Genomic DNA, 12,617 nt, shown 5'->3' on the forward strand with positions numbered 1-12,617 from the left:
TCTCAGTTTACATTACATGCATGCGTAGACAACCACTTAGTGTATACGTTACCATGGCAACGAGCATCACATGAGTCCAGTCAGAGTGAGATGAGCAGCAGTGAGCAGTGCTTGTGTTTTTAGGTACTATAAAATGATGTCAGACTCAGGAAAACGTCCTTCACGCATACTTATTAAAGAAGGCCGAGAGGAAGACGTCGTGTTCTGAGACACATAAGCTGGACGTCCGTCTCACCGCCGTCTTTTAAAGATCAGAGCATAAACTTCGTCTCCTCTGCAGACCAGTTTCTGCTCCGCCATGTTGAACGTTATAAACTGTCACTATGACGTGACGAACATGATCAGAACGGACTTAAACTTTCTGATAGGGAATGTAATCAGATACAGGCTTTTACATGGTTCTTATTCTTCTATTTAACAGATTATTTACAGGATTACCCACCTCGTTCAATCGGATAGAAATTATATTTTGAATGGCTTAAACTAGACCAGCCTATTCCGATTGAGGTGTTTACATGGACGTGTTGTACTCCAATTGAGCTTTTAGTCAGATTATTAATGGATTATTAGTCTGCATGTAAATGTGGCTACTGACAAGCCTAAACACATTAAAAAGCAACATTTACAAGGATTAGGAGATTCTGATTTTGATTCTGTTTTGATTAATGGGGCCAAATGGTCAGCGTTCAGTGGAACTGAGCTGCAGGGATGCAGATGATCTGTTTGCTGGGGTGAGTGAGTGAGGCTCGCTGATCAGGCCGGTGAATAGATTTGGCTTCCTGAACCTAATCTATCCCCTCTCTGCATGGCGACGTAGGGGTCAGATCAGGATCTACACAGCTGCTGCTGTTACACATGTGGATTAATGTGATGTGACCACAGCCACAGCCACACACACACACACACACACACACACAAAGCCTGATGTTTTATGTGCACCATTAGAGGGGCAGTGCTGGGATATTGCGAATAATGATAATGATGATGATGATGATAAAGACAGTTTTGGCATTATCCCTCTGCCTCGGCCCGCCACCATCTGTTGCCATGGCAGCACAGACAGAGGTCATCTGTAGTCCATCCCAAAATGCCACTAGGCCAAGCTAGTGCCAGCAACCTTCTAGAAGCCACGCTGCTCCTCTGTTTCTCCTGCTCTCCTCCTTTACAGTCTCCCTTATTCTGTCTCTATCAATCTATATATAGTGAATATGCTTTAATAAAGAGGCTGCTGTATATCAAACATTAGGGGTTTAAATCACTGACCTCACAATGATTAAACATATCATCATGTCTCAAACTTCACCCTGAGCTAAAGTGATCCATAGTAAAATAATTTAGTAAATAAATTGATTAATAAATAAAAGCAGTTTATATAAAATAATCTCAATAAGATTATTACAGTATGTGGGCTACAATATAAGCCACAAAATACAGCATCCTCAACAACAGTGAATGGTATAACAGCGTTTTAGGGCCACTGGTAAAAAAATGTAAATAATGGATTTTGAAAATAAAGTATTTTTTTAGAATAAACTGAATATTTCGAGTATAAAGTTGTAATATTTTGATAATAAAGTTGTGAAGTTGCAAGAATAAACTTGCCATACTTTACTGTACTGTGTCTGCGATTCTCCTTCAACAAAACAGACAATTTCCTGTCCGTCTGGTTCTTTATTGTAAATATACACAGTTTCTTTCGCAGCCATTTCTAATAACACTCTGGTGCTGATGTGCTAGAAGACTGAGTATTTCTTTATAGGAGAAATAGTTATGAAAGTATAACTCTACCAACTCCACGCCCCTCGTTTTAACAAGAGGAGGTTGCTACCTTCCTTTTGCAAACCCTTATGTTCTGGTAACATCCCACTTTAATGTCGTAATTCTACAACTTTATTATTGACATATTATGACTTTACTCTCAAAATATTAAGAATTTATTATCAAAATATTATGACTTTATTCTTAAAATATTATGATTTTATTATTAAAATATTATGACTTTATTCTCAAAATATTATGATTTTATTATTAAAATATGATTTTACTCTCGTATATATACTGTTTTACTTATAGATTTTCTCTTTGGCTCTGTTGAATGTGAATTTTTTCATCATTAAAATCAAAACGCATGCGGTTACAGATGGCTGCTTGCTCGCAGGGACATTCCTTTCTGTGTCTGGCTATCAAAGCTGCACTGCAGAAGTTCTTGAGTGTTGTACTCTTTCTTGATAGTGATTTCAAATCACTGTCTAATGCTGCTCACTGAAACTCTGAAACAGAGCCAAACAGCCACGGTTTTCACTGTTGATTCCCTGCTGCTCGAACTGTTTGAACCCACCTGTGCTGACCAACACAGGAAAGTGAATGGAACAAACATTTTTGCTTGTTTTTTTCTGCCTTTTTTTCTCTTTTGCTTTTTCCCCTAATAATACATATATAACAATATACATTTATGTTTAATCGTTCCTGCTGGAAAAAGAAACAAGTGTTGTGATTCCACCTGATATCAAACTCTATTCCCGTGTTTTAAACCACAAACAAATAACAGGATGAATGATCAGTCAGTGGATAAATCATGATCAGAATGTGAAATCTGACTCTTCCATCACTGAAATACTGCAAGTATTTATGAAAGCAAGCAGTCACGAGTCAGATCCACACACACACACACACACACATACACACACAACCACTGGCAGCTTTCTGACATTGGTCTGACAGCCTGTGCCAGACACACTGTATGAATTATTCAAGCAGGGGATATGAGATCTGCTGATCAGAGAACAAGACCCAAACACTATGAACACCCACCATTTCCCCACAACACCGCTAACTACAGATAGTGGGCTAGAACGCACGTCCCCTCAGGACCTCAGAAGAGAAAACGTGCATTAAAACACTAGCAGCTACACACACACACACACACACACACGCACACACACACACACACACACACACTTCTGAGCAGCTGTGCTGCGTTTTGAAAGCAGTTCAAAGATGACTGATAGCTGACAGTTTTGCATAGGCAGGCAACTCTTCCATCACTGCTCAGATAAAAAAAAATCCACAGCTAGAATGCAAATGTACATCACACACACACACACACACACACACACACACACACACACACACACACACACACACACTCATACACACACACACACACACACACACACTCATACACACACACCGCAGCTCGCCCAACATGAAACCTGTAACACAATCTACAAAACGAACCACAGAAATAACCCAATTCTTTCAGTTTATCATGCTTTAGTTTTGTTTGACCTTTTCTACCTCAGTAATGGTAGCTAACGTTAGCTGCCTGGCTAACTAGCCTGATTAGTTTGATTACGTGTTTACGTTTTAGCTGTGCATGTATGGTTGGTTGCTAGGTAACAAACATGACAGTTGATTGTCGACTTCGATTGAGTAAGCTGACCCTCTACTGCACGAATTATTATTTAAACATGATCAAATGTTTTAATGTGTTTTTGTTATTTGAAATGGCTTAAATAATGGAAATTATTAAAATATTTATTTCTAAAAAATTAGTGGGTTACTTGGTAAATTGTTGCCATTTGGCAACAACGTGTGATCGTACCATAGCACCATAAAATCTAAAAAAAAAGCACCATAAAATTTTATTTTTCTCTAAAAACATCCTTTTATTGAAAACAACAACAAACAAATCCAACTTACACTTAGTGAAACGTACAAATATTGGAAATTAATACAATTTCAATTGGTATTTGGAATGTATGGTAATTACAACATCATAATAAAAAATCCTGGTCAGGTGATGTCAAGAAGTATTTGTCCTTTCAAAGTAAAAGACCCTTTTTCCACAATTAAATAAGAAAACACAGATTTTATATTACTGCTTTTCAGTAAATCTAAGATAAAGTAATTGTTGCCATATGACAACACCGGGCAGTACAGGGTTACGATTTCTTAACTTGAGACAAGATGCTGTAAAATAAGACAATATTCCTAAATCAAGATAAGATTTGCTTCTGTAATATGGATTTGTGAAAAATCTTATCTCGACCTGTCAGATCTAAAGACAAAAAGATAGGAAGTTTCTGTGATACAGCCGCAGGTTCTTCACACTCACATTCATTTACTGTAATGGATCTGTAGAGAACCATCCACTCAAAGATTCTTTAGGGAATCAAAAGTGTCTTTTGGCACCTTTGTTTTCAAGAATGTACCCTTGACTGCCTTTAAAGCCTTTCATTAAACTGTTGCAGGCTAGAATGGAACATCTCTTGATTTTCAGTCCCTTTGAGGGATAAAAGCAGTCAATCTCATTGACCTTGTTAAAGGATAAATACAGGCTTTAAGGCTTTAAATAGTTACTAACTGTAATAATACTTTTCACACCTCGTATGTGTGAGAGATGAGTGTGAAATAATCTGACCCCACTGCTATTTCCTACAAACTCGCTAATGAGGAGGAGCTCAGTGGCTCATAAACTCATGTTTATACTGCCCAGTGAAGGGACAACGATTATCTCCTGTGATCAAATTTGCCTCTTTGTAACAGAGAATATTTTCTTAAGTAGAAAGAAGGACACACACCGATCAGGCATAACATTATGACCACCTCCTTGTTTCTACGCTCACTGTCCATTTTATCAGCTCCACTTACTATATAGGTGCACTTTGTAGTTCTACAGTTACAGACTGTAGTCCATCTGTTTCTCTGCATACTTTGTTAGCCCCCTTTTACCCTGTTCTTCAGTGGTCAGGACCCCCATGGACCCTCACAGAGCAGGTACTATTTGGGTAGCGGATCATTCTCAGCACTGCAGTAACACTGACGTGGTGGTGGTGTGTTAGTGTGTGTTGCGCTGGTCTGAGTGGATCAGACACGGCCGTGCTGCTGGAGTTTTTAAACACTGTGTCCACTCACTGTCCACTCTATTAGACACTCCTACCTTGTTGGTCCACCTTGTAGATGTAAAGTCAGAGATGATAGCTCATCTGGTGCTGCACAGTTTGTGTTGGTCATCCTCTAGTTATTCATCAGTGGTCAGAGGACGCTGCCCACAGGACACTGTAGGCTGGATATTTTTGGTTGGTGGACTATTCTCAGTCCAGCAGTGACAATGAGGTGTTTTAAAAACTCCAGCAGCACTGCTATGTCTAATCCATTTCTGCAATTGTATATGCAGACTATCACATTTACATATAATTTGCATAAAGCTATAACTGCTTTGGTCAAGTGTGTGTTGGTGGTGGTGGGGGGGGCACACTTGGGGGTCCTCTCACCCACACTACTATCTTTCTCTCCAGCCTGGTGATCTTTAAGCTTTTTCTTCTTTAAGATCTTTTCTTTTGTCTTAGTTAAGCCTCTGTATGTGAGGTTTTGTGTGTTTGTGGAACGTGTTAACCTGTTGAAATCATTTTTCTCTATTTCTCTCTGGATAAAACATTCTTTTAATTGATGTTTCTCTTATGTTATATTTTATGCTACGTTTTATAATCTATTCTTCTTTTGAAATTCAATGTGTGAAATTCAATCTCTTCTCAGTTTTAGGGTATATCGAATCACAGAAATGCTGAATTTCTAAATCTGTATTATGGGCTACGTTCACATTACCAGGTTGAAGTGAATTTTTTTTTTCCCTAATGTGACTCAGATCTGATGTTTTCAGAGCTGTGTGGACAATCCGACCTGAGTCACTTTCATATGTGGTCCTAGATCGGATACGTATCCGATTCGTGGCCATGCGACCTTAATGTGACGCTCAGATCGGAATTCCTTTCGTTTTTTTTTCCACTGTGTGTGCGCCGTCATTCAGTGTTACCATGGCAACAGCGCTGAACAGAAGTTAAAGCCTGTAAACGGTGGAAAAGCAACACATCTCACCTTTTTCTCCTTCGTCTCGCTCTAATAATGAAGCTGAGAGCTGATCAGTTAATTATCTTCACAGCGAAGCTCGTTCTGCTCGTTCGTTTGCTTGCTGTTGATGACGCACGTGATTCATTCACGTGACGTTACTGAGTAGGATGTGCGCGTGCGGGTCATTTCATTTCATTACATTAATGACAGATTTGAATCACTTACCTAAACGAATGTGAACCATCGTGTCAGAGAGATCGGATCTGAGCGAAAAACGGATTTGAGCAACGAGGCTTGTAATGTGAACATAGCCTTAGTCATGCTGTGGTTGATGACCCAACAACAGTTCCTATAATGTGTGTCTAAATGAAATGATGGTTTTTCATTTCTGTGCTTTTTCTGTCTTCTCTGTTACGCAGGCACTGTGGAAAATCCCTAAAACTCAGTACGGCAACAAATACTGAGTAAAAAAAAAAATCCCAGAAGTCCAGAAGCATAAAGGTGGGGATTGTGCCAAAGGTGTAATGTTTGTGTTTTTCTAATGTTCCAACATGTGTGGTGCCAGAAACTGTTTTACTCACCTGTAGTGATGTAACACAGTGCAGGCAGAGAGCGAGCATGCCCAGTGCCAACACCAACGCAGCAATGTTACGTGCGTCACACACAGACTCCACTAAAGGGATGCTGCCCACCTGCAACCACCACAATCAGAGCTAATCAGGTAAGAAGTTCCAAAATGAGCAAAAAACACAGTTTCACCCCTTCCCCCGACAGCAGGTGAACACCCAAGACAGGGTTACTGTCTAATGTTTGCTTCTTTAGTTTTACACTGGAGACACTGGACCTACAAAGCTAATGTAGCTAACACATAATAGAGGCTCATACCCCACCAATTAGCATCACGCCATTAATTGCGTGCCTAAATCTTCACAGACTTTGCTAAAGCTGTGTTGCATTGTTAAGTATTCTGAAATAGATCTGCTTTTCATGGGTTCTGACATTCTGTTGTTCACTACAGACAGCACAACTCACAGGCAGTGAAAAAGGTCCCCTTGTAGAGGGGACTGGGGGGCACTGTACCCAGGACAAATATTTAGTGACTGTAACATGAAAATCAAGCATTCTGGTGACTAAAATACAGGGAAAGAAATGGTAACACTTTATTTGGATGGTCCATTTTAGATGCTTTATAGATACTTAATTTACTTTCAAGTTACATTCAACTAGATAATCTACTAAAGAATACTAATGAATATCTACTAATGGCTCTAATCCTAACCCTAACCTTATCCTCGACCCAAAACCTAAACCCAATCCTCACTCTGGTCCAAATCCTAACCCTAACCCACCACTGCTTAGAATTAATTGAGTATCAGTGGATATTGTTAACAATTTGACCACCTGTAGACAATCTTTAGGGGACTATAGTGGACTATCCAAATTAAGTGAGACCAAAGAAATTGTGGAATTATTTAGTTCAGCAAGTCAAAAATTGTATTGTTGTCTAGGTGTTTGGACTTCCACAGCACTAGAGGCCATTCTTAAAAAATTGCCCATTGTTTGTGTTCTGCTAAAAGTCCTATAATGCGGAGTGCTTGGACCCCGATCATCGCCACTTGGGAAGCAGTCTCTGATTGTGTTGGTTCACCACTCGCAATAACATGCTCTCTTCTGAAAATGTACCATTTATCAGTGTCACTATGACCCCACATTGAAGTACGTTAGCTAAATGAGTCCTCCCAAATACTTTCGACTGCGTTAACGTTAATGTCGGCTGACTTCACCATTAAGTCGATTTTGTCAAAGTTAGCAAAGTTAGATTGCTAGATAGCTGAACTGTAGAATATCATGTAGCAACACACCAGAATAAAAGTGCTTACTTTTAAACAAATTTGCTGCTGTAACATTTGGCGATATGGCGAAATAAGGGCAAATGAGTACTTGCTTCTTTGGGAAAATCTGAGATGTGGTTGGCCCATAAAAATAACACTGTATTTGTGAATTTTCCAAATAAATTACTGTGAACTGCGGCTAGGTAAGAGAATTCTCTACCGGCTTTCCAAAAATCTATCTATCAAATCTACACGACTCATGTAAACGGCTTGTTTATCATTCAAAATACGACAAGCTTACATGTATGTCATTAGCTTCATAGCTCCAATCAGCTACATTTGGGCTAACAGCCTTTAACATAATCATGGCTTACTTAAGTATGAGCTTGTCTGGTTTCTTCACAAACCTTTTTATTTATGATTTTTTATTTATATTTTTCCTAGCAAGTGTGTATGTGACAGGAAGTTAATATGTTACCTGCCAGTCATAGCAGAGCACTATGGGAGCCAGTAGCAGCCAGGCATTGAAGGCCAGAAGGTAACAGTAAGTGAGGAACCTAAAACGAAAAATAAAACGAACGTGAGTCACAAAACTGTATAGAATCTAGTTAACCTATATAAGAATACAGCTGTATGCAAGACTTTGAACATTCTTGGTCAAATTACATATTTTATTGACTTTCTAAGTGAATACAAGTTAACATGTGCTCTACATAGAACCCACTTAAATATGGTATTTTTCTGCTAATTTCAGTGCCAAATTTCTATTTATTTGTTAGGTTTACTACAATTGAAAACTGGAACATACTGGAAATAAAAACTATAAATAAATGTAACTTTAATGTTACATTTTATGTATTATTATAATTATATTAGAATTTATTAAAACAATATATAATAAAAAAAAACAAAAATCCACAAATAAGCTTGGTGTATTATTTTTATCTATCACCTATTTACCTATTATTTTGCCTATTTTTGTTACTATGTAAATAGTTCCTTTAGTCACGTTTTTGCATTCAACGAATTCTCTGAATCATACAAAATAATGAATCAACTTTGGAGTCTTGTTAGAATTCATGTTGCCTCCTTTACCAAGTGTCACGCCCCCCTTCGGCCTGGCTGGAACGTCTGCCAACGGAGCCGCCCAGGTGTTTCTGATTGCTTAGCTGTGTATAACCCGTTTTCTGTTTGTGACTGATTCTCGCTGTTTCTGCGTTGTTTTGTTTTGCCGTTTTGGTTTTCGACTGTCTGCTTTGGCTCTACGACTGTTATTAAAGATCTTAATCCAAGCCTCTGCTGCAAGTGTCTGGTTCCGCCTGCCACCGTTACACCAAGATAAATTAAATGTGTACATCTTGATCTTGGCAAATAAAAACGGTGTTTGTGGGTTTCTGGGGATGAGGATGTGGGTTCCAGCTAAAAATGTGTAAGTAAACGTGTTCTAGATAAGCTGTGTAAGGGTATGGGTGCTGAATTACGCTGTATGAGGAGATAAATATGGGCAGAACTGTCGAGGCTTGCCTGGTGAGGAGGAAGGGTGAGAAGGAGGCAGGATTGTCCTGCTCTGAGAACAGAGGCATTGAGCCGCCCATCAGCCACAAGCGAGCAGAGAGGATCAACAGCACCTACAGAAAAAAACAGAAACGAACATAAAAATGTTCATATAAATAAGTGTAACTGTTCATATTAGGGGTGCACCGAAATTTCTGCCACCAAAACATTTTGGCTGAAAATAAGCAAAAATGGCACTTTCAGTTTTTGGCTGAAAGAAAAAAAAGGTAAAAAATTTGGCTGAAAAATACAAAAGATTCAACAGGACTACAACAAAGTGTCAAAATCTTATACTTAACAAATCACCTGCTCTAGATAGTGAGAGGTGATCAAGGATCTGCTGTGTTTTCATTTGAAATGTAACTGAAATATCATTGACTTTTTGAGTAAAGAAGACAGCGTTAGCGTGGTTTACAGTGTTTATGTCGTGCTAACTGAGCTTTTTGAATTTGTGGCATACCAGTAGAGCACTTATGACAGTGCTCACACCAGTGTCCACTAGCACACCAACGTCATCTATAGCCTCAGCTTCTAAAATTATGGAAAAATATTTCACAAATGACAAAGTAAAAGTTCAAAGTAAAATAAAAAACATAAAGGAATTCATTGCTTTAGTCGACCAAAGTACTCTGTTGGATTACGTGCTGTAACATACTATATCATTTACATATAATACTATGTTTATTTTATGTTTTTTTCAGTTCAGTTTTGTCCTATTAAAAGCAGATTTTATCAATAATAAAAGTACATTTTCATTACTATCATGTCATTTTCATGTTTTGTATGTTGATTCAAAAACATAAATACAACAGCAAATTTAAAACACAAAACAAAAACCTTTTTTTTATGGTTTTGACCAGCTGTGTCTTGAATGTTGGTCTTGGTTCAGCCAGGAATTTTAATTCTGGCGCTTCACTAGTTCACATAAATATGCAAAGCAATATTATAATGAAAACACTTACGTATACAGAGACCACGCAGGCTCGTTTGATGAAAGGCCGCGCGATTCGGATCAGCTCCTTCAGTTTGGACCGTGACAGGTGCCTGAAACAGCGTTGAAATAAAGAGATCAGACAGCGGCTCAATCACTTGATGAATCCATGACTTAATCAACTAATGAGCTCTGTGTGAGAGGGAGAGGTAATCAGATCATTCACCGGTAATTACTGTTATGCGGTTATCTGTTCTTAATTCTCACGCTTATTCATCTATTCATTAATTCAGTAACTACGTTTCACAGCTTACACATCCGTACGACACAATGAAAGGAGAAGAGAAGGTCTCAACTACACGCTCACGCGCACCGAGAACAGCAGCAGAAGACAAGCCGAAAATTGAATAATCGCAGCCTTGTTGTTGAGGTGCGGTGTTTACAGTGAATATTAATAAAGCGTGACAGCTGTGACAGAAGATGTGAAGTGAGATGAACGAGGGAGTGTTTGGAGGAGGGGCAGGACGAGCGCTCCCACAATTCACAGCACTTCTGCTGATTGATTCACTAAAGTGCAGGAGAGAGAGCTCTTCCTAATGACTGTGTGCTTATGCGTGTGTGTGTGTGTGTGTGTGTGTGTGTGTGCCACAGACTCCATTATACTGTGGAGATTCAGTTACTGCGCTCGAAGCCAAGCCTGTATTTACTAAAACACTGTCCAGCCCTCCCCCTCCCCCTCCTTTTCCTGCCCACTGCCCTTCAGTTCTCCTTCAGATAAGAATGATGAGAGTAGAAGTCCAATTCAATTTACCAAACCTGTTCGTTTCAGCTAAAGATTTCAATAAACTCAACATTCAGTTCATAAATGGTGATTAAGGCATCCAGAAATACTGTGCGCTTTTAACTTGGCCCTACAGTCGGCAACATGTGGCTCCGGAGCCGCAGGTGGCTCTTTTACTGCCCTGTTGCGGCTCCACAGCAGAATTAGATTTGTAGGTAATAATAAAATAATCCTCCTTTACAGTAAAATAAAGCTCTGCTGATCGTTCAACACAGTTTTAACAATAACGCTGCAGTTAATGTAGCCTATGATTGCTAATTCAGCCTTTAACCCTGAAGGTTGGCCCGCAGACTGCTGGTCACCATAGAAACGATAACAATCTCGCCTAGCTAGTAGCATCAATAATTTAGAGACGAATGGACTTATTTGCATTTATAATCACTCCAGCTGGTTTCCTGATACGTTTAATCTGCAAGGAGAAACTGTCAAAAGTCAAAAAAGTCGCGAGGCTGAAGTCAGATTCATATTCGCCAGCTTATTGTTTGAATTTTTCCGTTCCACCTTAAATGATGCAACAGTTACACTCTGGTGCCACCATTTAAGGTGGAACAGGAAAATTCGAACAAGAAGCTGGCGAAAGAGAAGCGACTTCAGCCTTGTAAAAGATCAAACCTTGAGAGACATTTTATGAGAAACTGTTCTACTTTTGAGGAAGTGTTTCCTGCTGGAGATGCGAGAAAAGCAGCTATAGCTGAGCTGAAGCTTAAAGCAGAGCAAAGTAAGTTTTCATTTATATTATTTTTTTTGCCTATATTAGAACATCAGCACATACTGAGACTTATTTACAACCAAGATGGTAAAATGGACATAAAATATTGTGGCTCCCAAGGTGGATTGATTTTTATTGAAAGGACAAAATGGCTCTACAATTTGGGTTGCCAAACCCTGGTCAAGCCCAACAAGATGTCACTTTTTTGCGTGATTATTTAACCCCTTAAAACGCCAGGTTTATTACATACTAAGACCTATTATTCAGTAACTACAGGGACTTCAATGCAAACTGGCTGAGGTATTCTTAGGTTATAGAAGTGTATAATAAAGCTTTGGGCCCAACGGTGATCTATGGCTATTTAAGGAGTTAAAGGGAAATTCCATTAAATTTTCGAAATTTCTTCGTTATTCATTTATTAATATATAAGAAAGTCATTCAGAGTGGCTTAATGTAAACTGCGCTGTTCTACTGTCAGAACTGTTTATATTGTAACAGTTGAATTATGTAGAAATTTTGAAAAATCAGAGAAAATCCTCTTTAATTGCATTTAGCCTCACTGTGCTAAACAAACTGCTTTGGTCGAATTGTTCATAAAATGGGAGCTAACTCATACGTCCACGACTGTTGAGATTTTGAGCAGTGGCACAGTTGAATGAGCGAATGCTGACGAAACTTTTTAGCTCTGCTTTAGAGAAAAAAGTTGTTTGGTGAAAAAAGGTGTTTGTGAACACCTGACATGTTACAAAATCCTATTTTGGATTTTTTTTTTTTTGGAAAGAATAGCACATTTTTGCATAAATGTAGTGGTATGTGACAAATTCCCCTTACATACCCTTACAAGAAGCACAATATACTCAAACAGCTTGCTGGAGAGGTAGAGCTGCACTGAGGAGGAGA

General features: G+C 38.8%; 1 protein-coding gene across 2 annotated transcripts in view; it reads right to left on the reverse strand.

Annotated features, from left to right (window-relative positions):
- tmtc1 (transmembrane O-mannosyltransferase targeting cadherins 1) overlaps positions 1 to 12,617 on the reverse strand; it is an 80,858-nt gene that overhangs the window by 25,711 nt on the left and 42,530 nt on the right. For both annotated transcript variants that reach the window (XM_036577623.1, XM_036577624.1), the window contains 4 exons: positions 10,199 to 10,280; positions 9,207 to 9,310; positions 8,161 to 8,239; positions 6,432 to 6,542 (listed from right to left, as the gene is read on the reverse strand). In XM_036577623.1, the coding sequence (XP_036433516.1) occupies positions 6,432 to 6,542; positions 8,161 to 8,239; positions 9,207 to 9,310; positions 10,199 to 10,280 (376 nt within the window). The remainder of the gene's footprint in view (positions 1 to 6,431; positions 6,543 to 8,160; positions 8,240 to 9,206; positions 9,311 to 10,198; positions 10,281 to 12,617) is intronic.

The sequence above is a fragment of the Colossoma macropomum genome, unplaced genomic scaffold, assembly GCF_904425465.1.
Source record: "Colossoma macropomum unplaced genomic scaffold, Colossoma_macropomum, whole genome shotgun sequence".
Lineage (NCBI taxonomy): Eukaryota > Metazoa > Chordata > Actinopteri > Characiformes > Serrasalmidae > Colossoma > Colossoma macropomum.